This window comes from Sardina pilchardus, chromosome 8, assembly GCF_963854185.1.
Source record: "Sardina pilchardus chromosome 8, fSarPil1.1, whole genome shotgun sequence".
NCBI lineage: Eukaryota > Metazoa > Chordata > Actinopteri > Clupeiformes > Clupeidae > Sardina > Sardina pilchardus.
The window spans coordinates 10,499,964-10,523,382 of record NC_085001.1 but is presented as its reverse complement, the minus strand read 5'-3'; the positions used below and the strand labels follow the sequence as shown (position 1 = coordinate 10,523,382).

Genomic DNA, 23,419 nt, shown 5'->3' with positions numbered 1-23,419 from the left:
TATTATCGACCAACACTCATATTTTATCTCGGAACACATCAATTAACATGATACAAAAATTCAGCTGACTAAGAAGTGTTTAATAAATATTGCGAAGTGAATTTGAGGTTATAATTTGGAATAGACCAGGTGATTGATGCTATAGGAAGTTTTACAACGATATGCACATTAACAGGAATGCCTTACACTATATTGCTGATTTAAATATTCATGCAATATTGAAATGTTTTACACACTGTACACATTAATTGTTTAAATATCTGACTAAACGTTCATCTGACAGTCAATTAAAACATGTAAATATGCTTTGTATATTCTTCCCAGGTGTAGTCACCCTAAAACATACACATTGATGGCAAAGGATAGCAATAATGTGTTTAATGACAAAAATAATCAAATGTACATCTTTCAGCTGATGACAGAGTTTGATATCTATAAATGTGTGTCTCATTTTAAAATGAGATATGGCGTCAAAAAGAAAATATCACGTTCTAGTATTATTTATTTTTGTTTGTTTGTTAAAGGAGAAATCTAGCGATTTTTTATATAGATCTCTGTTTTTTGAGGTCCCCAGGTACTGTTGGTAAAAAACCCCCCCCGAAAACAACCGGTTTTACCAAAGATCCTTAATTATTGACAAGATAGAGCAACGTAATGCATTTCTATGGGAGCAAAATTCGAACAGTTCCTGTCTGCTTAAAGAGGCGTGTCGCAAAGACGTCATAGTGGGAAATCGATCTCTGTCAGATTGGCAAGCAGTTCAGTTCGAATGTTAACAGGTCTGCTTAAAGCGGGATTTAGCCCCCCTCCCCTTTGCGAAGACAGAACACGGAAATGATCGAACGTTTGCGCCTCTCGCTCCGCTTTAACCCTCTCTGGTTTTCCTTAGCTCAAGTTGCTACAGCCAGCAGCTACAGTGCTGCACTCTGGGGGCATATCCGTGAGCTCCCATGTACATGTACATGCCCCCAGAGTGCACCATAGTGCTGTAGCTGCCTGGCTCCATTAGCTGCTGGATAGCGGTGACCTTGAGAAGCAGAGATCTGTGTGAAAACTGGAATTTCTCCTTTTATAGTTCACTTCCTTCTTATTCCTGTCAAACTCGCTCACCTCCATGGACATATACAGTATGTTTGTGCTGGTAGATAATCATGCAATATTTTACATAATATAATACAGTAATGATTTTTTTCCCTAAAAAAGTCAGGACTTTTTCACCACCAAAAAGTTCCGTGTAAGGGTTTAGGAAGTCCCTGTGTGTCCTGCCAATGAAACAGCACGGCAAAAAAAAACAAAAAACAGCTGATGTTTGGGAAGAAGCCTCAAGGCTCCCCTTCACTGTTCGACAAAGTGGAGGCTGTAGGTGAGCTGGTTTCCGTTGTCCCAGGCGTACAGCACCTTCTCCTTGGGGTTGTAGTCCACCTGCGTGGTGAAGGCGTAGAGGTTGGTGAAGGGCAGCCGCGGCGCTGCCTCCGTGCCCGTGTGCGTGTCGTAGGCGTACGCCACCTCGCCCTCCCGCTGGTTGTAGGCGTCCACCGCGTACAACACGCCGCACACCAGGAAGCAGTTGCCGTAGGAGTTGCGGCGCAGGCCGGTGCGGTACGTGGTCTCCTTGCGCGTGCTCAGGTCGCCCGGGTCCAGCCGGCTGACCACGATGACCTCGTGCTGGCTGCCGTACTCGTAGTCCAGCGCCGGGTAGATGACCCACAGGCCGCTCTCGTCCACGGCGAAGTCGATGTCGGAGTGGCCGCGCCACTTCCAGGGCGTGGTGTCCTCGTAGACGGCGTCGTGGAGGAGCGTCCAGGCCGCCACGTAGCGCGCCTTCATGTCGTACTTGATGATGTTCTTGGTGAAGGCACGGTTGTAGTAGAAGGCGCCGTCGTAGACCACGTGACCCGTGCCAATCCAGTTGTAAGGCAACTTAAAGAGGTTGCTCCAGCGCCCTACACACAAATAAAAGAGACAAAAAAAGTCAATCGTTTTTTGAGATTGGAACTTCTTTAGACATTTTCCAGTATGTATGGATGAATGAAACCTTTATTGCCCCAAGGGGAATTTGTTTTGCACTCAAGGGAGCCACAATGAACATAGCACAGGCAACAATAAATAACAATTAACAATGAAAACCACACCAAACATCCAACAACATTGAGAATGTAGTGGATCCAGAGGGGTCACACATCAAATAGCAAAGGGAGCTAACGTTTTGTGAATGTCCGTTTAATTTCCGATTTCTTTATTTAGTTTAGTGGAATCATTTATGAAAGGGCTGTGGTGTACACGGTGACCCACATTTTCCCGGCATTCTGTTCATGTAAGCAGTGAAACAATGTACTACTGGGAGAGGTGTCAAGCAAGCCAGCTACATAAATGTTTTACAGAGTTGTTTAAAATCAACGGAATAAATGTTTAAGGAAACAGACAGAGTGATTTCCCCTTCAGGAGACACATGGTCATTGTTTCTGTTAGGGAGTCCAAAGCATACACAGGTGGTAAGATTGGTATTGTGTGTCTTTTCTCTTTCACACACACACACACACACGCCCACACACACACACACACACACACACACGTGTGCACGTGCGCACACACACACACACACACACACACACATTCTCTCTCTCTCGCTCTATCTTTCTCTTTCTCTCTATCGAATTCATGTTACTTGTTGATTGATATTACTTTAGAAGTCATAACGCCTTGAAGGGACACTTTTAGATTTAAATCGGCAAAACATAACAATAGCCAAAACCATACCACTCCTTTCCAAACCACATTCAGAGAAAAAAACAAGTCATTCTAGTCCCTCGTGTGCACCGGAAGAAACATTTTATTCTTTTACTGGCAACAGCAAGATATCGCTCTCCCAGAACAGCAGGCTCACCTTGCTTGAAGCTCTCCAAGTTCCGGAACTCCACCAAGTTGTTGCCATAGTAATAGTTGGTCACATAGATCTTGGAATCCTTGGCAACCGGGTCCTTCATCCAGGCCCCTTCGTTCCGCCCATAGCTGTGATGTTTCTCTGGCAGCTCTATGGACGCTATGGTGCCCTCACACTCTGCTGTCTTTTCTGAAACAAACAAATGAAAAGTAAATACGTGATTTATGAAGTTTTATTAATACAGTTATGATCTAAAATATGAGAAAATGTAATATACAGTTATTTCCCATTAGCGACGCTCTTACATTGATTTAGCAAACTTTCTTCAGCTATGAGGTTAATACACAGGGGTAGTTAATATGGTATTAATATGGTTTTGTTTCTTTTCACTTGCATAACACTGTCCTGTGGCTTACTGTATACACAATGTGGCTAATACACAGGAAATGACTGTATAATGATGTGGTAAGAGAGTCACCATGTGCTACAAATACAAGATTTGGACCGCCACAATGGACTTAGGATCTAGTCTCATATGCTTTACAGCTCTTTCTTTCAGAATAACATAACTCAGATACGCAAAAGGAAAGGTCTTATTTTGAAACATAAATAACATAATGCACTTATGATGGCAACTCTAAAAAGCAACACTGTAAGAATGCTGTTATGGTAACGATAGTAAACATTGAACTTGACCATGAGACACCAACACAATGCTCTCTGTCACTAACTATCGGTGTTGAGGATACGCTGTTGTTATCATGCCGAGTGAAGGAGCATCAGAGACCTGATCTGTGAGAGAAGCCTCGATCTCCATCTTCCCTGCTGTCTGGCTCTAGCGTGGCTGTGGGGAGGGGTCTCCCTGGACTCAACGAGTCATCAGTGGAGTTGGGCATGACGGCGGTGGTGGTGGGGAAGGCCACAATGTCCATCTGTGGACGCTCTGAGGTGGTTGTTGGGGTGAGCATACTGGTGGTGGGGCTTCTGGTGGTTGTGGCTGCTCTTGTTGTTGTTGTTGTTGTTGTTGTTGTTGTTGTTGTTGGTGCAGCTGTGGAGGACATGGCTTCAGCGGTCTCCAGGACAACTTTGGAACCCTCCTTGCCTTCTATGTGGTGGACTGTGTGAGTTTTGGCAGAGTTATCTGAGAGAGAGAGAGATTGAGAAAGAGAGAGAGAGAGAGAGAGAGAGAGAGAGAGAGAGAGAGAAAAAGAGAAAGAGAGACAGAAAGAGAGAGAAGAGAAAGAGCGAGAGAAAGAAAGAGAGAGAGAGAGATTGAGAGAGAGGGAGAGAGAGCGAGAGAAAAGAGAAAGACAGAGAGAGAGAGATAACAAGAGAAAAGAGAAAGACAGAGAGAGAGAGAAAAAAAAAGAGAAAGACAGAGAGAGAAAGAGAGAGAGAGAGCACATTCCAGGACACGGAGGAAGGTTAGACCAACCGTGGACTCTTGGGTACCACTCTCATGAATTCCTTGCCTTCACATCAAAGCGCCTCACATAATGAATGCAGCTAAGACTGCTCCCATACTTCCGCTTGCTCTGTCTGTTCCTCCACTCCTTCTCATTCCCTCGTTCTTTCTCTCTCTGTTTCTTTTCATCCCTCTCTCTCTCCATCTCTGTCTGCCTCTCTTTTTCAGTTCTCTCGCCTGGCTTAAATGACACATTCCTCACTTGTATCTCCCCATCCATGTAAAACATATCACAGAGTCAACACTAGCTGCTTAGGAGAACAGCCTGTTTTGCTCCACTACTGGTCTTCTTGTTTGGAGGGGTTCCAGAGTGCTTTTGAAACTCTACATGCACACGTTCACTGATATGATGGAAATGTTATTAAGGGGAGAGGCAAACGGATATTATTAAGGAAAGAGGCCAAACACAACTTGGGATTGCTACACTGTTAAATCTGATAAATAACTAAGACGCTTGAATACAGTAATTTAATCATCTCCAAACAAATCAAACACATCCACATCCACACACAAATATACCGTAAGACTGGCAAGCACCATGAGTCAGACTCTTGTAGTATTTAGGTTGAAGTTACATAAGATGAACAGAACAATAGTAATAAATAGGGTGCAGGGAGTGCGATACATTTTCCATAATGAAATCCTTATGCTACATGATCTTCGGAATTAAATTCTATATTATACATTATCTTTTCTTTTATTGAAATGGCATAGATATACAGATACTTTGTGATACCGGTCATCATTTTAAAGTAATTCTAAAGAGTTTCCAAAATCATTTCAGTAGTTCATCAACTCGTAACACGGTGAACGGCACCTCTGCATTTGCTTCTCAGCCCTCTATCAGCTATAACTGCACTATGTAAGTCTACCAGATTGGGTAGCGGATCTGTAGTTTGATGGAATGAGACATAAGAAGCTAATTTGACTTGCTTCGATGTTGCAATACATCATACTTTAATTAAATCATGCAACGTACTCTACCTTGTCTGTGGACATCGTTATTTGCCAAGCCTGTGCAGGATAAACAAACAGCGTGCGTGCGACAGAGGAAAAGTGCTTTAGTGTTGCTTTACGTAAGGTTAGGGATCTCTTCATACCTCTGTCTCCCCTTCCCCCAGAGCTGGGCGCAGAGTCCTCAGTCCTGGCTGCCTTATAGTAGGTGATGCCCCGGATCACGCCACCCTGGTGGCCCAGTGTCTTGGTCTTGGCTGTGGGGTCAGGCTTGCCAGGCTTGCCTGCTTTCAAGGGCTCTTTCTTGGCCTTGGCCGCCTTCTCTTTGGGGGCCTTGGGAGGTGGTTTGGAGCCTGGGTTTTTCTTGTTGGGGGATTTCACTGTCTCCTTGGCTTTCTTGGTCTCTGTGTCCTAGAAATGGAACAGAATTGTTTCTGTTTTTGTGTGTCTATAAGTGAGCAATTTTGTTTTGTCTGTGTTTCTGAGGGTATTGTGTATGTGTGTGTGTGTGTGTGTGTGTGCGTGTGTGTGCGTGTGTGTGCGCGTGTGTGCGTGCGTGTGTGTGTGTGTGTGCGCGTGTGTGTGTGCATGCGTGTGTTTTTGTGTGTGTGTGTGTGTGTGTGTGTGCGCGTGCATGCGTTTGTGTGTGTGTGTGTGTGTGTGTGTGTATGTGTGTGTGTGTGTGTGTTTGTGTGTGTGTGTGTGTGTGTGTATTTTGTTAAGTAGGATGTGGGGTGTAGACTATATCAGAATGTGGTCTACCCTCCCTCTCCTAAAACAACTGATCTGAGGGCTCTGTTGACCACCACTCTCCTATCTCCCCAGGTCACTTTGTAGCTAGCGTGTCATTACTCAACCACATCAAGCCTCTCATCCACGCACACTCAGAGGGTCCGTCATGCTTGACATATCAGAGGTCTTTCCTGAGTGGCAATGTACCAGTAAACAGACTGGGAGAAATGTTGACAAATGTAAACAATAGATTGGATGTGTGTGTGTGCCTCTACCTGTGCTTTGTTATTATCAGGGGCGGCATCTAACTGTGTGTTACTGCAAGTGGGTGTCTGTGTTCCTTGTGTGAGTGAGTTTGCGTGCGTGTCTGTGTCTGTGTCTGTGTATGTGTGTGTGTGCCTCCACCTGTGCCTTGTGATCAGGGGCAGCATCTTTCTGCAGCAGCTGTAGTCCCAGGTTGGAGATCTCTTTCTTGACACTGGTCATGATGTCAGAGTAGTTCTCATATCGCTTCAGCTGGTTGCTCAGGGTCACTATGCTGTCCCTCACAAAGTCATTCTCTCGACTCAGGTTGGTCTTGATGGTCTAAAGCATTTAAAGAAAAAACGAGAAAATTTAGACATAACACAGACATTATGCCTGCATTGACCCTAAGATGGAACTGAGAACTGACATTAGGGATTTTAACTTTAAAGTGAAAATGTTAATACTCAAAGTTTATTGTGATTGTAATTACGGTATTAAAGCATTTAACAAACACTGAAGTGTGTAATTCCAAAATATCTCTCATACCTCTTCCAGGGTGTTCATCTGGGCCACTACTTTATTCATGTATGCATGGACCTTCAGTAGATCCATACTGTACAAAGTTCCCTCAAGGAGGTCCACCATAGAGTGTAGCTACAGGTACAAACAAAGTATACACAGACACACACACACACACACACACACACACACACACACACACAGAGAGAGAGAGAGAGAGAAGACACAGACACAGTAATTATCTTTGGTTTTGATAACATGTTGACCTATTCATTTATGTATTAAGGCAAGTCTTTGTTGACATAAACACTATATTTAAGTTTACAGAACACTTAGAAACAGTAGTAGCCTGGAAATCCAGATCTAAATCTAGAAAGATTTACGGTCTGGCTGTACTGTAAGTAATGAAAATGGCCTAACTCGAGGGGCGGCACCAAGCATGCATTTGAAATTATCACTGCACGCAACTGGATAACACTACGCCCTGTGTTTACTGACTGATTCCGGACTTCAATTCAATTGGATAACACTAGGCCTACGGCCAACATCTACCCCGACGTTGCAGCGCTGTCGTCATCTGTTTAGCTTCTGACCCGCCTATATCAGATACACCGACGTGATTGGTGCAGTTTGGCTGGGTGGACACGTGTATTGAGCATCCTTACTGTTCAATTTGTTTGAGCTTTGGATTTCATTTCCAGCATAGTCCTGGGTGAACCCTGCCTGAACTTACGGCAAATTTGGATTTCACTCTTGAAAGTGATCCCCAACAATATCATTCTTCATGTCGTTATCATCATAGTTGAGTGTCGAGGCTACCTTTAGCAGCTCTGGCGCCTAAAGTGGGGTTCAGACCAAACATTTGCGACGAGATGAGACTAGCGATGTTCTAAAACCTTGCAACTGCGACTAGACATGTTAAATGCTTTGCGACGGTGGCGGCTTGCAACGACGTGCAACATTTAATTCACACGGCTGCAACTCGGTTTCGTCTCGTCGCACATCTTTGGTGTGAATTGGGCTTAAGACGAGTATTGAGGCTACTTAGAACAGCTTTGGCCCCTGAGACAAGATGGTGAGAATGTTGAGTGTTGAGGCTACGTTGCAGTTCTGGCACCTGAGATCAGATAGTGAGCTAACGTTGAGTGTTGAGGCTACGTTGCAGTTCTGGCGCCTGAGATCAGATAGTGAGCTAACGTTGAGTGTTGAGGCTACCTTGAGCAGGTCTGAGGCCTAACATCAGACAATGCTACTAGTGTGAGTGTCAAGGCTAACTTGAGGCTACCTTTAGCTGTTCTGACCCCTGAGATCAGACAGCGGTGCTAGCGTTGAGTGTTGAGGCTACCTTGAGCAGCTCTGACCCCTGAGATCAGACAGCGGTACTAGCGTGAGTGTTGAGGCTACCTTGAGCAGCTCTGGCGCCTGAGATCAGATAGTGAGCTAACGTTGAGTGTTGAGGCTACCTTGAGCAGTTCTGGCGCCTGAGATCAGATAGTGAGCTAGCGTTGAGTGTTGAGGCTACCTTGAGCAGTTCTGAGGCCTAAGACCAGACAGTACTACTAGCGTGAGTGTCGAGGCTACCTTGAGCAGCTCTGGCGCCTGCCTCTTGAGCTTCTCCGCGCGCCACTCGTTCTCGCAGGGGTTGAGCGCCGAGGGCGGCGCGGTGCACGAGCACTTGCAGTCGGAGCCCGAGCTGACGGTCTCCACGGCGTAGTAGTCCTCCGGCCGGCCCCCGCCTCCCTCGCGCAGCCGCGCGCACGCCTCCACGCCCAGCGGCCGCATCACGCAGCGGCAGCGGCAGTCCGAGCCCTCGGACGTCATGCGCACCGGCTCCACCTCGCCAAACACCTGAGGAGAGAGGAGGGGTGAGAGGGTCGGATGTGTGAGAACGAGGGAAAAGAGGGGAGACGGGGCGCAAGTGAAAGAAGCTTTTGGGTCTCAGTGCCCACGGGTCGACCGGAGTTTGATTCTGACCTGTGGTCATTTCCTGATCCATACTCTCATCTCTATCTCGCACTTCACTTACAGTCACTCTCAACATTCCTATTTACACAAGGGCAAAAGCCCCCAAAATATACTTGGGAAGAGAGAAGAGAAAAGGAGGGAGAATGGGTGTGAAAAAGGGGAATCGACAAAAAGGAGAGTAAAGAGATCTGAGAGCCTGAGACTGAAGTGAGACAAAGAGAGGAGAGTGAAGGAGCAAGAAGTTTTGACTTAAGAAAGGAGAATGAAGAATCAGAGAGAGAGAGAGGAAGCAGAGTGAGAATGAAAGAAGAGATGGTGGAATAAGACAGATATGGCAGAGAAAGGTAGAATCTAATGAGAAAAAAGAGAGGAAGACAGGATAGAGAGGATGGAGAGAGAGTGTCTGGATCCAGTGGCAATGCAGGATAGGGAGAATGAAGTGAGGGAGGACAGACTCTGGAGCCAACAAGTGCATTAGACACAGTGACAGGCATTCACCAAGGGAGCTCTGAACATTCTGATATAATGCATTCAACAACAATGTGAGATTCTAAAAAATAAACATTATATTCCAAGGACCCAGATATTCTTCAGAACATTCCTTCTTCAACATTCGAGTAACACTAACCGTAACACACTGAAAGGGGCCGGAGTGTGTCCTACTCAAGAATACATGGGGTGAGAAACACAAACCCAAGGAGATTTCCTACAGTGACTGAGCACATTTAGCTAACACTGCACACGTTAGAGAAACATGGCGACTGAACAGAGTTAGGTCTCTCTGAGCTCCAGGTACTGATCCCAATGACCCCAACCTTCTATCCTGTTACATTCTGTTTGAACCTCACAATCACACCTCGTCTTCGGGCCCAGTATACCGCTGAAGACCCAGCGAGGGGCCTTTTAGACTGAAATAAGACCTTGGCCCCATGATGTTTGATGTGTGCTTAACCCCCCCCCCCCCCCCCCTTTCTCTCTGAGATGTCCCTTTTGAGAGACCTGAGCTGTTACCAGCTGCCCCCATCTGCTGATGCCTTGTCTCATCCCAGCAGTAGCTCTCAATCGGCGTGTGAGTGTGTGTGTGTGTGTGTGTGTGTGTGTGATTGTGTGTGTGTGTGTGTGTGTGTGTGTGTGGGGGGGGGGGGTGGATAGTTTCTCTTTTGTTTAATCCCTCTTTCACACACACACACACACACACTCATGCACACATTATTTTCCTCACGCATTTTCTCTAATAGACAAACTGTCAGTCAGTCTCTCTTCTCTCTTTCTCTCACCCCCACACACACTCTCTCTCTCTCTCTCTCTGCTTACCTATTCTCATGAATAATTATAGCATTTACTTAGGACGAGATTCACAAGAGTTACTTCAGAAGAATGGAAGTGAACCCGGGCCTCTCTTTCCCTCCCTCTCCTCTCTCTCTCTCCCTCTCTCTCTCTCTCTTACTGTCTGTTTCGCTGTAAAAAGCCCATCCATATGGGACAGATTATTGCCTGAGTGACCGTTGAAATGACTTCTATTATGGCACAGCGCTTTGAAGAGCGCCAGAAGCTAAGCTCCCCTGTAAATTCTCTTCGGCAACAGGCCTGCCCAGGATTTGCGCTCGCCCCTGTGAAGGACTTCCAGCCAAAACATCCCCTGGGTTATCTCTCCGACAGCGCAAGGCAGAGGGGTATCCACTTTCCACTCCTTTCGATCGTTAAACAATCACTGGTCCCCCTTTCTTCATATCATACATAGCTGCCCTGATTTGGTACTTTCTCCCACACTGTACAAAGTAGGCTCTTATTACCATATGTGGACATGACCAGTATACCTACAGAGTTCACGCAGTTAGAGAGAGACCCTGCTTTTAGACATTGCAGGTCTACTTACAACTGCAAAAATGATGTTCAAAAGGTGCCAAGCATATCCATGTAGGCTACTACAGTTTAGGGATTTTGAAGAAGCGCCGGATTCGTCTATAAAGCGGAAATCATCATCTTACTATCCATTTGCACCACTTTGAACCATTCTAGGATGCAACCTCTCTGACAGCATAATGAGTGCATGTAAACAATTGTCGGGTAGGACCACTTGACTTCTGAGAGGCTTTCCAATGGGATACTAAAGTCGCACCACATCATTATGGAAAGTCAGACAGTTAACCGTAATTTCCCAACAATTTACCATGGCTTACACATTGATTTTGCTAAATTTCTTCAGCTATGAGGTTAATACACGGGAGCAGTTGATATGGTAATACGGTAATATGATTTAATTTATTTTAACTTGCATAAAAGACTGTCCTGCAGATTATACACAATGTGGCTAATACACAGGAAATTAGTGTAAGTACTCTACACAATTACCAACACTGTATTTCATTACTGTGCCATTGTTGACCTCTTATTTTAGTCTGATGCTGTCACTGACGCATAACAGTAAAAGCCAACAGGAGGTCTGCTGTACTGTCCCCATGGGTGGACGTGGACACATGCACTGTCAGCCATCGCCTCCCACCGAGATCCTGCCCGAGCAGCTCAGTGGGCCTCCACGTCCCATTTGTCACAAATTGGCTGATTTATTTTTACAGTGGAAAAGGCAGCAGCTGTACAAGCTGTGTGTTTGAGTGATTGTGAGTTTGTGTGTGTGTGTGTGTATGTGGAGGGGTGGGGGGGTGTCACTGTTGGTGTCATCCCATTGCGCTATATCTTCAGCAAGACCAAAAGGCCACCCTTGGGGAAGATTCTCCTTTTATCAGAGCACATACTGGACAGTATGATACACTTATGAAACTAGAAAAGCACTCAGAGAGCGAAAACATAACCGCCTCCTGGATCCAGACGGTGATACGGATCACTCCCAAAATGTAATCGTTTCTTCCTTGGGTCATTTCAAACATTCCCTGAAACGTCATCGAAATAACATTTTGAGTTAACTTGTAAACAAACAAACAAACAAACAAACAAACAAACAAACAAACAGACAAACAGACAGACAGACAAAACAAACTCCGCTGAAAACATAACCTCCTTGGCAGAGGTAAATAATAATTCTCTTTGGGTTATATGTAATTTAGGGCAAAGAACATGAATGACACCATAGATTAAAAAAAGATATGAAGACTAAATACAAAATAATGTGAAAAACACACACAAAAAAAGCTCTAACATACCCAACAGCAAACCAGGACCAGGTGAGGAGGACAGCAGAGCTCCAAGACCACAGATGGCCAGTGTGAGGAAGCCTGGCAGCAGCGTGTTACATATCTAACAGCAGACCCGGGCTCTGTGGTACGCCTTCAGACTGTACAAACTGAGGTCAGGCCTACGGCTTGGGGAGCTGATCCTAAATCAGCTTGAAGTGTGGCGGGGGCGTGTGGCTGCGTCTAACCCCCACTGTCCAAAGGGTCAAAGTGGCCGTTAGTCGTGTATGACTTACGGGGGGATGTACAGTCCTGTCCTCTCTCCCACCGGCCTTCATGCCTTTTCGTAACTCCGCGACCCCCTGGTCAGAGCGGCTCAGCAGCCGTCATCGGCGTAATGAGAATCAGAGGTCGGTTCAGCCCAGTGGCCACATGTGGAAGTGGTTACGGGTGGTGAAAGAATGCGGTCTTTTAGGGAGTCTTCACGGAGGGACTGTCTGGTTTTGTGCGCTGCTGTTTGCAGTCTGTGCTAACAAGGGTCGGGATGTGACGGGAGAAAACATGAGGAAATATTGCCCATGATGTTTTTTATACGTTTTTTTTTTTTCAGTTTAAAACTGGAGGAAATGGGTGAGGGAAGACTGCAGAACAGCCTGGTAGGGATGTATAGGTTCTGGTTAGGGTGATCTTAGTATATAGCTGTCAATTAGTTAGGTTAGGGATTGTTGAGAAGGGTGTGGTTCACTCAGAGAGAGGAAGTAACTGGTCCAATATTCAGCCAATGCCCCCTGACACCTATATAGCGCTCTCTCCACTAAAGACCATCAGTGTGCCGCGGAACACCCCGACTCCCCATAAACACCAAACAGAGTCCAGCTGCCCTGCATGGTCTAGGAGGAACAGGAAACAAATGAAACAGCCCACTGCTTACTCACAAAGACCCTGATTGACATCTGTACTCAGTCACACACTGTGCACCAGGAACACTGACACCATGCAAGACACTCAAACACTAAGGTCAAATCTGCAACAATGATTTTGCATGATGTAGGAATGACAAATCTTTTTGCATTCTGTGGAAATGATAAAAACTTTTCCACCTGTTCATAAATGAGATTATTCTCAGTAGTCTTCTGCAGACAAATACGGACCCCTTATTGAAATGACATGGTGGGTCACTACAATGCAATTAGCCACAGGTTACCTTTAGCTTTAGCTCATGCTCAAGACACCTTTGCTCATCGATGAACTGTGCACTGTACCCAAGTTTTTCCTTCTTTAGGACAAGCCTGCCAAAGTGATATGAGAAGTTACGGTTTTGGATGCATTAAAGGAAAAGTTTATATATATCAGTGACCTACAGTGGATCTGTTTCTATATTCCCAACGTGATAGAATTCAGTACAACTTGGAATCCATTTCTTTTTAAGTCAACTCCAGCTCTAATGGTTCTGAACAGTGATCAATGGCCCACCCTTTCACTCCCTTGAAATTGGTCAGGATCAAGGGGTCACACCCGTATGCCAATAAGTCCCAATGCAACATCCTATTGGCCTTTTGTCCAACAGAGCAGTGTTGATCCTGTCCCCATGACTTACATGTATAGAATACATCTAAAGATCATAGACATAGAACATAAATAAATGGTAGTTTCCTCTGTTAAACTACTCAAACAGCAAGATAATCCCCTCTCTGAACATGTTTGGTACACACACACACACACACACACACACACACACACACACACACACACAGACAGATAGGCCTACACACACAGACAGATACACACACAGACACACACACACACACACACACACACACACACAGAGAGAGACACACACACATACAAACACACACACAGACACACACACACACACACACACACACACACACACACACACACACACACACCACACAACACAGCATAAAGTCACCATAAATGTCTATGACATCGGACGATGGGTTCTTTATGAAGCTGAAAAGTACGACTATTTTATCACTGAGATCTGTTGCGTTAAATAGCCCTAGTCCTTAGGGAGGCTCACGTGTGGGGACACTCGCTTCACCCTCTACACCAAGGCCTCAGCGTGCGATGCAACCGCGGAACTCTGGAGGCCAAATCATATTCGTAAATACAAAGAAATACCAAATACCAAAAAACAATAACTCGTTCTTAATGCTGTCCGACCACAGAAGAAGAAATAAAAACACACAAAATAGTTTGTTGAGATTTCAATGGCATGTCCTACTGAGGCTCACTTATGCAGAAGTCACCACTGATTGTTTAGGGAAAAGGAATACTTCAGATTCTTCCTCTTCAGAATGCATCTTTTATTACTTGTTTTTCGACCCGCTCCAGGTCTTTGGAGGCCCCAAGCGAGTTTTATCCTTTTTTTCTCCTGAGGTGGGAGATCCTGGGAGGAAACTGATGTTGCTTTTCACTAAATAGGTGACCAAACAAGGTTACAAGGTTGTGTAATGATATCTTAATCATCCTTGTGTGTTCTGCATTGGTTCTAGGACCATTAAGGAGAGATAATGTCTGCAAGTCTTTAGAAAAAAAAAAAAAAACCCTTAAAAGGCAGAGACAAACTTTCTCACTGTGTAAACAATGTGGTATCAGTTAGCTGTGGAATTGACTGCACTGTCACTTTATGCTTCACTTTTTTTTAGGATTACAAAATAACTATTTTGCTTGAAGTTCACAAGCACTTTTCAAACAGTGTAGTCGCTATGTTTATCACCAATGATGTAGAGAGAGCTGGGAGTTAGAGTCCCCCTGAAATATATTTATGCTTTTTTTTTTTTTTTTTTAATGCAATAGCGTTCAAATATCATTTGAAACTGGGCCGCTCCTCTGTTTACAGTGTGATCCTTCACTCAGACTCACGGAGCCTGGAGAGACTCTCAGAAAATAATAAATCCTCCTCTCCTCACTGAGGGAATCATCAGCTCCCACAGGGGAGAGCATTAGGCGCTGGGTGTCAATTAGTGGGGGACAAGCTTGGAGAGTACTTGTTGATTTTGGTGGCACACACACACATTCCAACTGGGACTGTTTATGTGTCACCGAAAGACCCCTTTGAACTGTGTGTGTGTCCCTTGAAGACCATGCACCGGCCAAAAGTGGCATATCAGAAAACATAGAAGATGCTAAAGGCAGAGGCTACAAGCTAGCTACCTACTCTGAACTTATGGAAATGCTTTGCATTGTTGCACAGCGACTGGTTATCGTGCCATCTTTGTATCCAAAAAAAAATCACACCAAAATAACACTGTCCTGCTTTCATCCTTCACTGTACTTATAGACCACCTTTGTATGTCAGGGGTTGATATATACTGTAAATTGTCAAGACTTATAAGTCTGTAAAAATATGAGGAGATCATTTGTTGTTCACATCTGTCTTTTATTGTTATTTGATTTGTCTTTACTCAATCAAAACAACACAACTGTACTTTTCTTGATATTAAATACACAATTAAACAACATGACTTATTCGTGTTTTCAGAAATGGATTTATAGTGTTTTGGAAAAGAGCTCTTCATATTTAGGTGGCGCCAGTACATGAACTGGCTGTCTTAAGGGAGCACTAAGTACGGCCTTGTCATTGTGCCAAGGCAATAGATGCCACTACTGTAAGAGTTACTTACAACTGGCGACTGAGCATATAGATAACAAGGCTTACATCATGATGATCTCCCACTCAGGGCATAACATGTACTGGTCTTAATGGCTTAATCCTTTCCCAGTGCATGAGTGCAGGCTCATTCTACAGCAGTTTGTAAGGGACTAGTTCAGACTAATCTACCCCTCTCTTGTGTATAACAGTTACCAAGACAGATTGTAAACTTCCACAGAAAAGCCATCTGTCATTGAAAAGGATGAATGGAAAGTTAAACTCCCAACAGAGGGACGCATCCTTGTATGGTCTTTAAACCGTGTGCTGTTATGATGGTTAGTGGAATAGACTAAGCAACATTTACACAGATCCAATCCGAAGCCTGAAAAATTCTTTTAATGTGACATAATATTGAAGTCCCACCCACACATGCAAAAAGGATACATCACCCTCCAAACAGGACTTTATTACATATCTTGAGGAAAGCCCTGGCACATTCTGTACTTTTAGGGCTTGTTATTTGCTGTTTGTCACATCCAACATTGTGAGAGTAAGCTAACTTAAATGAGTTAGAGCTCTGCCTTAGGGTTGTGTCTCATTAGTGAAATATCAATAGGACAGATGTTAAGACTTGCAGTAAGAATCACTGCATCAGGATTCATAAAGATGACATCGCCACACCAAAAGCATCCACTGGCTCTCAAGCTCATCTTAGCATTAAACTTTCATCACTTTTTGAACAGCATAATCAACCACACAACCACGTTTGTTTTTATCTGTCATCCATCCAACAAAGTAACTTTTTTCTCTCTCTACCTCCCTCCCTCTCTCTCCAACTCTCTCTATCTGCCCCCCCTGTGACCCCATCTTCACTGGATTCCTGATGTTTACAACCAAAACAAGAGGCAGGTGCACCCGTCTGTTCCCACGCCTCATGTCTCATCCCTCGGTTTCCTCCGGCCTCCTGCGTCCACTCGACAGAGCAGACAGAGGCCTTCCAGCCTCACATCCCTGAGTGTGTGTGTGCGTGTGTGTGTGTGTGTGTGGAGGTGATCCTCACATCCCTGAGTATGTGGAGGCGATCCTCATATCCCTGAGTGTGTGTGTGTGTGTGTGTGTGTGTGTGTGTGTGTGTGTGGAGGTGATCCTCACATCCCTGAGTATGTGGAGGCGATCCTCATATCCCTGAGTGTATGTGTATGTGTGTGTGTGTGTGTGTGTGTGTGTGTGTGTGTGTGTGTGTGTGTGTGTGTGTGTGTGTGTGTGTGTGTGTGTGTGTGGCGAGGTGAAGTGAAGTGATGTGGAGCTCCAGGGAGCGGTGGGGAGGGGAAGGGAGGATGCCAGGCGCCCTGCCAGAGACCTTTGCTACTGCGTCGTTTCTTACTCTGGCACCACTGAAGGCAACACAACTCTACCCTGTATTTTTTTTTTATTTATTTATTTATTTTTTTGCAGTGTGTGTCAGGTTCGCTGCATGTGTAATCGCTGGCGTTTTGCAGGGTGACTAAAATAAATAGGAATGGGCTGAAAGTTTTCATGTGACCAGTTAAATGTTAAATACTACACACACACAAGCCAGACTTGTCACAATGAGTTTTTTCTGTTGTTGTTGTTTGAAGCACTGGATTGCCAGGGGTCCATGTTCTTGGCCTCTTGGAGGTTGTTCTGCTGTATGTTGGTGCTAAGGCCTTACTCGACAATACCCATTGTGCTCACAAAAGTGCTTGCGAAATTCCCCACCGATGCGTTCACCCGTACATTGCTGTTTTCATAGCATAAAATAACAGCACTTCAGAGCGCTGCCCCCTCGTTTTACTGCAATTCAGCACGGGGCACGGCTTGCTCAAGGGCTCTGGCATCGGAACACGCACGGCCGGCGCTTGGGTAACCCCTGTTGTCCGGCGCTTGTATTCAAACAAACGCTGCGTGTGAGTCATCGCATCCCCATAACACCTTTGGCGCGGGTGACCCTTGCGGCTATCGGTTACGGCGGCAGGCAGCGCTGGGGTCGAGCGCTGGGGCCACGCAGCGAAGCGGGGATTACGGTCTCTTCATGCAGGGCGGGGCGAGCCTGTTCTTCGAGAGACAACAGAGGGATTTTTTTTCTTTCTTTTTTTCTTGTTTCGCTTGAGTCCCACAGCTGTGTAAGCAAAGCAGAAGTTGTGCTTACCCCCGATGGATGAGCAGCACGCAAGAGGCAGATCTGGGCAGAGGGCCACCCACACCATCAGAAACATCAGCGGAGCACCAGTGCGACGGTGTGTAGGCGATGTCATGAAGGCAATATGGAAATCCATTGCAGTTTTGTGTGTGTATGTGTGTGTGTGTGTGTGTGTGTGTGTGTGTGTGTGTGTGTGTGTGTGTGTGTGTGTGTGTGTGTGTGTGTGTGTGTTGATCCTCTCTGGAGAGCTGGAGTAGCGAGAGCTGGATTTGTTTGGTAATTCGACACAACAGTGCAACTAGTGTACAAAGCAGATTCATAAAGCACCACATTCGAAATGCAGAGCTTAGTGGGGTTCCTGACAAGTAATGGTGCCTTTTGCATAAAATGTAACTGCTGGGTTGAAATGTCAAACTTTGCTGACACAGAGATGTGTCCAAGGTTTGTGTTTCTTGAGTCCCTGTCGTGGGTGTTCCTCATGGCAGTGCAGCCAAATAGTGAGCATTCAAACGTGTCTTGTGATTTCAGCCAATAAAATTGGTCAAAATAAGAAAGAACATCTTGCTTTTACAATCTTCAGCTTTTTTTTCAGATCATTTAGGTTTCAAATATTTCATACAAAGTCATTACTGGAGGAAGCATCCCAGAAAATAATAACTCACTGACTTCTGTCCCAAAGGAATGCCTTACCTCATGTACATGTTTGACATCTAATTGAAAGCAAATGTTGTATTGACCCACACAAGTATCAGCCTATCATCCTTATCGTCCCAATATCAGTCTTCCTGATTGAACATGTGGGAAGACAGAGCAGCGTTCCACACATGAAGACTGAGAGTTAACTGACATTCTGCTCCTTCGTTTCAGCTGCCCTTCACCACTCTTCTGGTTCTCTCTCTCTCTCTCTCTCTCTCTCTCTCTCTCTCTCTCTCTCTCTCTCTCTCTCTCTCTCTCTCTCTCTCTCTCTCTCTCTCTCTCTCTCTCTCTCTCTCTCTCTCTCTCTCTCTCTCTCTCTCTCTCTCTCTCTCTCTCTCTCTCTCTCTCTCTCTCTCTCTCTCTCTCTCTCTCCCACACACACACACCTAAGTGCTAGATGCTCCACTGAGGCTAGTATGTGTTTCCAGTGTGGAATCAGAACAGTTGAGTCTATAACTTGAGCCATATTTCTATCTTCGTTGATGTGGCCAAAGAATGAAATTCATTGACACACGACCTTGAGGGAAAAGTACCAAAACTAACCAAAACTAAACCAAATCCAAAACTAACTTCCGAAGCTTATAAGACTTCAGCAAGGTGTCCACACTTTCATGAAATGGTCTATCAGTCCCAGATAACACACACCATCCCAGAAAGAATATGTCCCCTGAAATCATTTTCAAGATCCTTTAATATGGTAATATGTTTACAATAGAACGGTTTAATATAAAGGACAATTAGTTTCATTATATGAATTTCTCTTTAAAAAAAATTAGATGACAAATCTGTTACATTTCTAGAGAATTAAGATTTGTTTTCAAAAGGCAAAAAAGTTATCCTAAGTCCCACCCAAAGATTATGAGATGGTCAGGTCTTTACGGGTATATTTCGTGACACTTGTGGCTTTGGCAGTGCCGTTCAAATGTCTCAAAATGCCATGTATGCTTTCCCGTACATACGGTCATGTAATGAAATATTGTGTTGATATTTGTCCAAAAGAAACTTTAACGTACTGGGAATACACTACAGCAATTGTCCCCGTGCGCATACTGCGCTCGCCTCGTGCCAAACACACATCCTGTTCAAGATCACATTAGCTGATACAACAGCAGTGCATGAAAACGTACACCGGTCCACTAGAGATGTAAATCATTTGAGGTTCTCCAAAGAGCGCAAAGGCGCTCAGTGGATGTATTCCATTCACGCGCACAGACGGCACGTGGCCACAGTGACAAAATTGGCAAAACGCAAGCCTAACATAAAAACAAACAAATGCATAACATAGACCCCAGCTAATAATCAGTCAAAGCTAATTGACTTGAGTTGGTGTGCACTACAGTGATCCAGTAAAATATAAAGTGGACCTACCTTGCTAAGCGCAGAAGCATCTTTGGCCAAGACGAGCACACAGGTGAGAAAGTAACTCCACATCCCGATCAACTCAGTTTGTGAGAGACGATTAGGTCCAAAAAGTTCAAATGTAGCTTATTTCTAGGACTGTTTAATTGCGTAATCTGCAGTAGGCTATGTTGTATGAAACTACACTTAATTATCTAGCGGATAGCCTATAGGAATATGGTCAATTATCGATTCCATGTAGTTGCCAAAGTGATGGCTGCCATCAGCAACATGAATGCTGTCAGCTTTATATCTCTCCTGGCAAGGTAGGCTACTGACCTGGGAGCAACAACTGTCCCCCCACTTATAGGATGGGAGGAGCAACCACACCGAAATTCGTGTAGAGGTTGTGATGAGACCTGACGGACGTAGCCCACTGCCTTGAAAACATGGGTAAACCAGTATCAGCAATTACTCCATGGTAAAACTTCTAAAAGTGTGCTCATCTAAAATATTGATATCATTTGACCAGATCATCACAGATACCAGTTCAAGAAGTTCAAATTGTCTACCACCTAAATGGGTAACATTTGCGCCATCTCCTGGTACAGTATGGGACTTGAGCTACAAACACGTTCACAGTCAGTTTCTAAAAAAAACCCCTCTGGATCATTTATGTGAACGAACTAACGAAATGCATTGGGCGCGGTATAGTTCAGTTAGATCATAATAAATTCACCATATTCCAATAGAGAGGCACCCTGTGAAGTTGCATAGTGTGAGCTCAGCTAGGCTAGCAGCTACTGGTTTGATTTGTGATAAAGATTCCGTCATCATAATTTAAAAGTCTGTCACATTTCCCGTTATTTGTAAAGTTAATTAAACGTCCAAGGTATGAATGAAATTTAAAAAAAAAAAAAAAAAAAAATCAATTCGCCGGTATTATTTGACTGATCCCATTGGTTCACAGAGAAGCAGGAAGTCGATACGTAGTTGTTCCGCGACACAGTTCGACTGTTGTTCAGTCCACATGTGTCCAGAATGGTGAGATTTAAATCAAGGTAAGATTATTTGTTGAACTTGATAAGCGCCAGACTATTTACTGAGATGTTACCACTTACATGCATGTCGGGCTTGCATTATAAGATGTGACGTTAACCTAAATACAGGTATCTGCTCTGTGAAGTCTGTGTGGAGGACCGAAGCAGCTTGTTGCTACTGGAGGAGAGGACCATTTATCAAGCTGTGAAAGCTGCGGTCGCTCGGGCACACGGAGACTACGGCTCAGCATTGCTCATTTTGAGCTTTGCAGGTGCGAAGTGCTAAATAATATGGTATTTCCCCCTGTGCAATGCATAGTTAGCTTACTAGCTACTTGCTGTCTGTGTGTCTGTTTGTTTTGATTGACGTGTATTGGTCGATTCCCATTTGTATATAAATACATCATTTTACTAAATATTACTTTTTCAGTATTATGATCACAGTCACTCAAATGATCTGCAACTGATCAAATGAATTGACCATAGTTGGTTAATTGTAATGATATGAAACTAATCAAACTATGCTGATGCCTTCAGCTTTGCAAAAGCCTTTCATAGATTCTTATTTCCCTGTCTTTTTTCCCCATGCATGGCTGTAGTGAAGTATGTGAACGCCCACACAGGCGTTATCCTAATACGCTGTAGAAAGAGCCACTATAGGATCCTCTGGTCAGCGTTGCCTTTCATGAGCTGTCTGGAAAACAGAGGACAGAAAGTGCCATGTTCCATCAACTGCTTGCATATCGGAGGTGAGGCCCTGCTGGCAAGCACTCGCCATTGTGCACCACCTTCAGAATGTATAATAATAAAAGATTTAGGCTTGCGTTTGTACTGAAAATTAGTGGTTTGATGATCCAACTCTTTGTTTACCTTCTGTTTTCCAGGTACAATCCGAACATGCCAGAAGTTTCTGGTGAAGTATAGCACTCAACAGCTCCATAGGATGCTACCTCACTGTACGACTGAAGGTAACAACAACAACAGCAACAGCTTGCATTCATATGGCGCTTTTCAAAGCACCCAAAGGGAGTGAAGGGAGAACCTCACTAACCACCACCAATGTGCAGCTCCCACCTGGGTGATGCATGGCAGCAATTATGCGCCAAAACGCTCATCCTACGTGCGGTGTCTGTGAAGACTAGCCTCAGGGTACCAGACATGATTAGGAAACTTTGAGCCAAAATCACACATACTGTAATGTGAAGGATTGAAATTTGACATTCTTTTGCCAAAGTCTTTCCCAGTTCCACTCTCACTTACACAGTGGCGTTGGTAGCATAGTGGTTTAGAAGCTGGGCTAGCATGGAGTAGCCAGAAAAGCTGTGGATTCAATTCTCAGCTTCCACTGTGGTGCCTTTGGGCAAGTCACTTCATTCTGAGTTGCAACAATGGCTCTTGTAATCCAGTTTACATAATGTCAGTCACTTCGGATAAAAGTGTCTGCTAAATGAATTAATGTAAATGTACGCAGCACACAGCTTATACAATTGGATGTTTTTGTTTTATTTTAAGTAATATTTAAGCTTGGCCTTCACACTGCTTTTTGATTACCTGTGGCTGTGGATAATGTCAAATCACCACATATAGGGTTCAATTATCTATGTTTGAGGAAGTTGTCAAATTCTGCCAGATTGGGATAAACCATTAATGTATTACATAGTCCCTGCTCGACTTATCACTTCTGCCCATCCTTTTTCCACTCGCAGCTGAGAGAGATGAAGTACGCAGGGCGGTGTTGAGCTGTTCTCTTGAGAAAGAGCGAGACGTTGAAGAGGAGGAGGCAGAGGAGGAGTGGGACGATGAGTAACCGCATTTGATTTGGATGCTGCAGAGTGCTGGAACCTGAAGAGGGACGTTGACCGCATCGACGTCCCTGAATCATCCTCCCCGTGCCACAGTGGAGTGGGTTGGCCATCCTGACATCCTGAAGTTTCAGAGGCTGGGTGTGCTGACAGTAAGACTTTTGAAAAAGGGAGTGAATTTCACTGATTTTTGTTCAGTGGGAATTTGAATCGCAGTTTACCCCGTTGGAGCATGCAAACTCCAATTTGCATGTGTTCATCCATGGAAAATATAACTTCTCTTATGTGGTCAATTGAGTTTTCAGGGTTTTTTTTTTTTTAATTGCGAGTGACCAAGTCGAGTTAGACATTTGTAAGCCTTTCCTCTCAGATAGGCTCACTTGAGTAATGTTTTCATTTGTATATCCATCTCATTTGATGATTAAACTTAGTGATTGGGTAAATTGTAGTACACAATGGTAGGTCAGTGAGATGGTGTATTTTTGCAGTGATCAAATAAAATTTGACATTGACATTTCAAGTTCAGCCTTCATCATTGTTTCATTGTACCAGACTATCACACATTAAAATCACCCTGTGAAACTACTGAGGGTGAGTGGGGAGCATCCATTGATGATGACATAGAGGAAACTTCTTGTTTGAACTGTTCATCTCATTTTGAAGGTGAAGCTGGCAACCTTTATTGTACTGATGCATGTTTAAAAGGGTGGGTGTAACCCAGTAATTAGATTAGATTAGATTCAACTTTATTGTCATTGCACATGGTACAAATACAAATACAATAAATGCTGCCTAAACTGTCAAACAAGATGCAATCTGTGAATGTTATTTTATGGAAACCTACAAAATTATCTACAAAAGGGCCTTATTAGG

The 23,419-nt window shown here is 44.3% G+C and overlaps 2 protein-coding genes across 3 annotated transcripts; one reads left to right on the top strand and one right to left on the bottom strand.

The window, feature by feature from the left end:
• On the bottom strand, positions 1–19,991 carry olfml2a (olfactomedin-like 2A). Its single transcript, XM_062543977.1, has 8 exons — positions 19,735–19,991; positions 8,379–8,645; positions 6,825–6,932; positions 6,438–6,617; positions 5,447–5,711; positions 3,669–4,022; positions 2,885–3,070; positions 1–1,943 (listed from the first exon to the last, which is right to left on the bottom strand). Exons 1-8 carry the CDS (start codon positions 19,795–19,797, stop codon positions 1,336–1,338), a joined length of 2,031 nt encoding a protein of 676 aa, XP_062399961.1. The 5' UTR covers positions 19,798–19,991; the 3' UTR covers positions 1–1,335.
• Positions 19,992–20,168: 177 nt separating this feature from the next.
• pop5 (POP5 homolog, ribonuclease P/MRP subunit) lies at positions 20,169–23,066 on the top strand. 2 transcript variants are annotated; one of them, XM_062543976.1, is made up of 6 exons: positions 20,169–20,185; positions 20,675–20,765; positions 20,874–21,016; positions 21,368–21,493; positions 21,629–21,712; positions 22,451–23,066. In XM_062543976.1, the coding sequence occupies exons 2-6, from the start codon at positions 20,746–20,748 to the stop codon at positions 22,549–22,551; spliced, it is 474 nt and encodes a 157-aa protein (XP_062399960.1). In that variant the 5' UTR covers positions 20,169–20,185; positions 20,675–20,745; the 3' UTR covers positions 22,552–23,066. The 2 variants fall into 2 exon arrangements, with proteins under 2 accessions (XP_062399960.1, XP_062399959.1); XM_062543975.1 differs by lacking the exon at positions 20,169–20,185 and having other exon boundaries at positions 21,344–21,493.
• The last annotated feature ends 353 nt before the right edge of the window (positions 23,067–23,419 follow it).

Coding starts and splice junctions, on each gene's coding strand:
- olfml2a (XM_062543977.1), bottom strand. CDS start 19,797: ATGTGGAGTTACTTTCTCACCTGTGTGCTCGTCTTGGCCAAAGATGCT. Junction 5,712..6,437: donor CCCCTGATCACAAGGCACAG/GTGGAGGCACAC, acceptor TTCCATTTCTAG/GACACAGAGACCAAGAAAGC. Junction 3,071..3,668: donor AGGCTTCTCTCACAGATCAG/GTCTCTGATGCT, acceptor TGTTTGTTTCAG/AAAAGACAGCAGAGTGTGAG.
- pop5 (XM_062543975.1), top strand. CDS start 20,746: ATGGTGAGATTTAAATCAAG. Junction 20,766..20,873: donor ATGGTGAGATTTAAATCAAG/GTAAGATTATTT, acceptor ACCTAAATACAG/GTATCTGCTCTGTGAAGTCT. Junction 21,713..22,450: donor ACCTCACTGTACGACTGAAG/GTAACAACAACA, acceptor TTCCACTCGCAG/CTGAGAGAGATGAAGTACGC.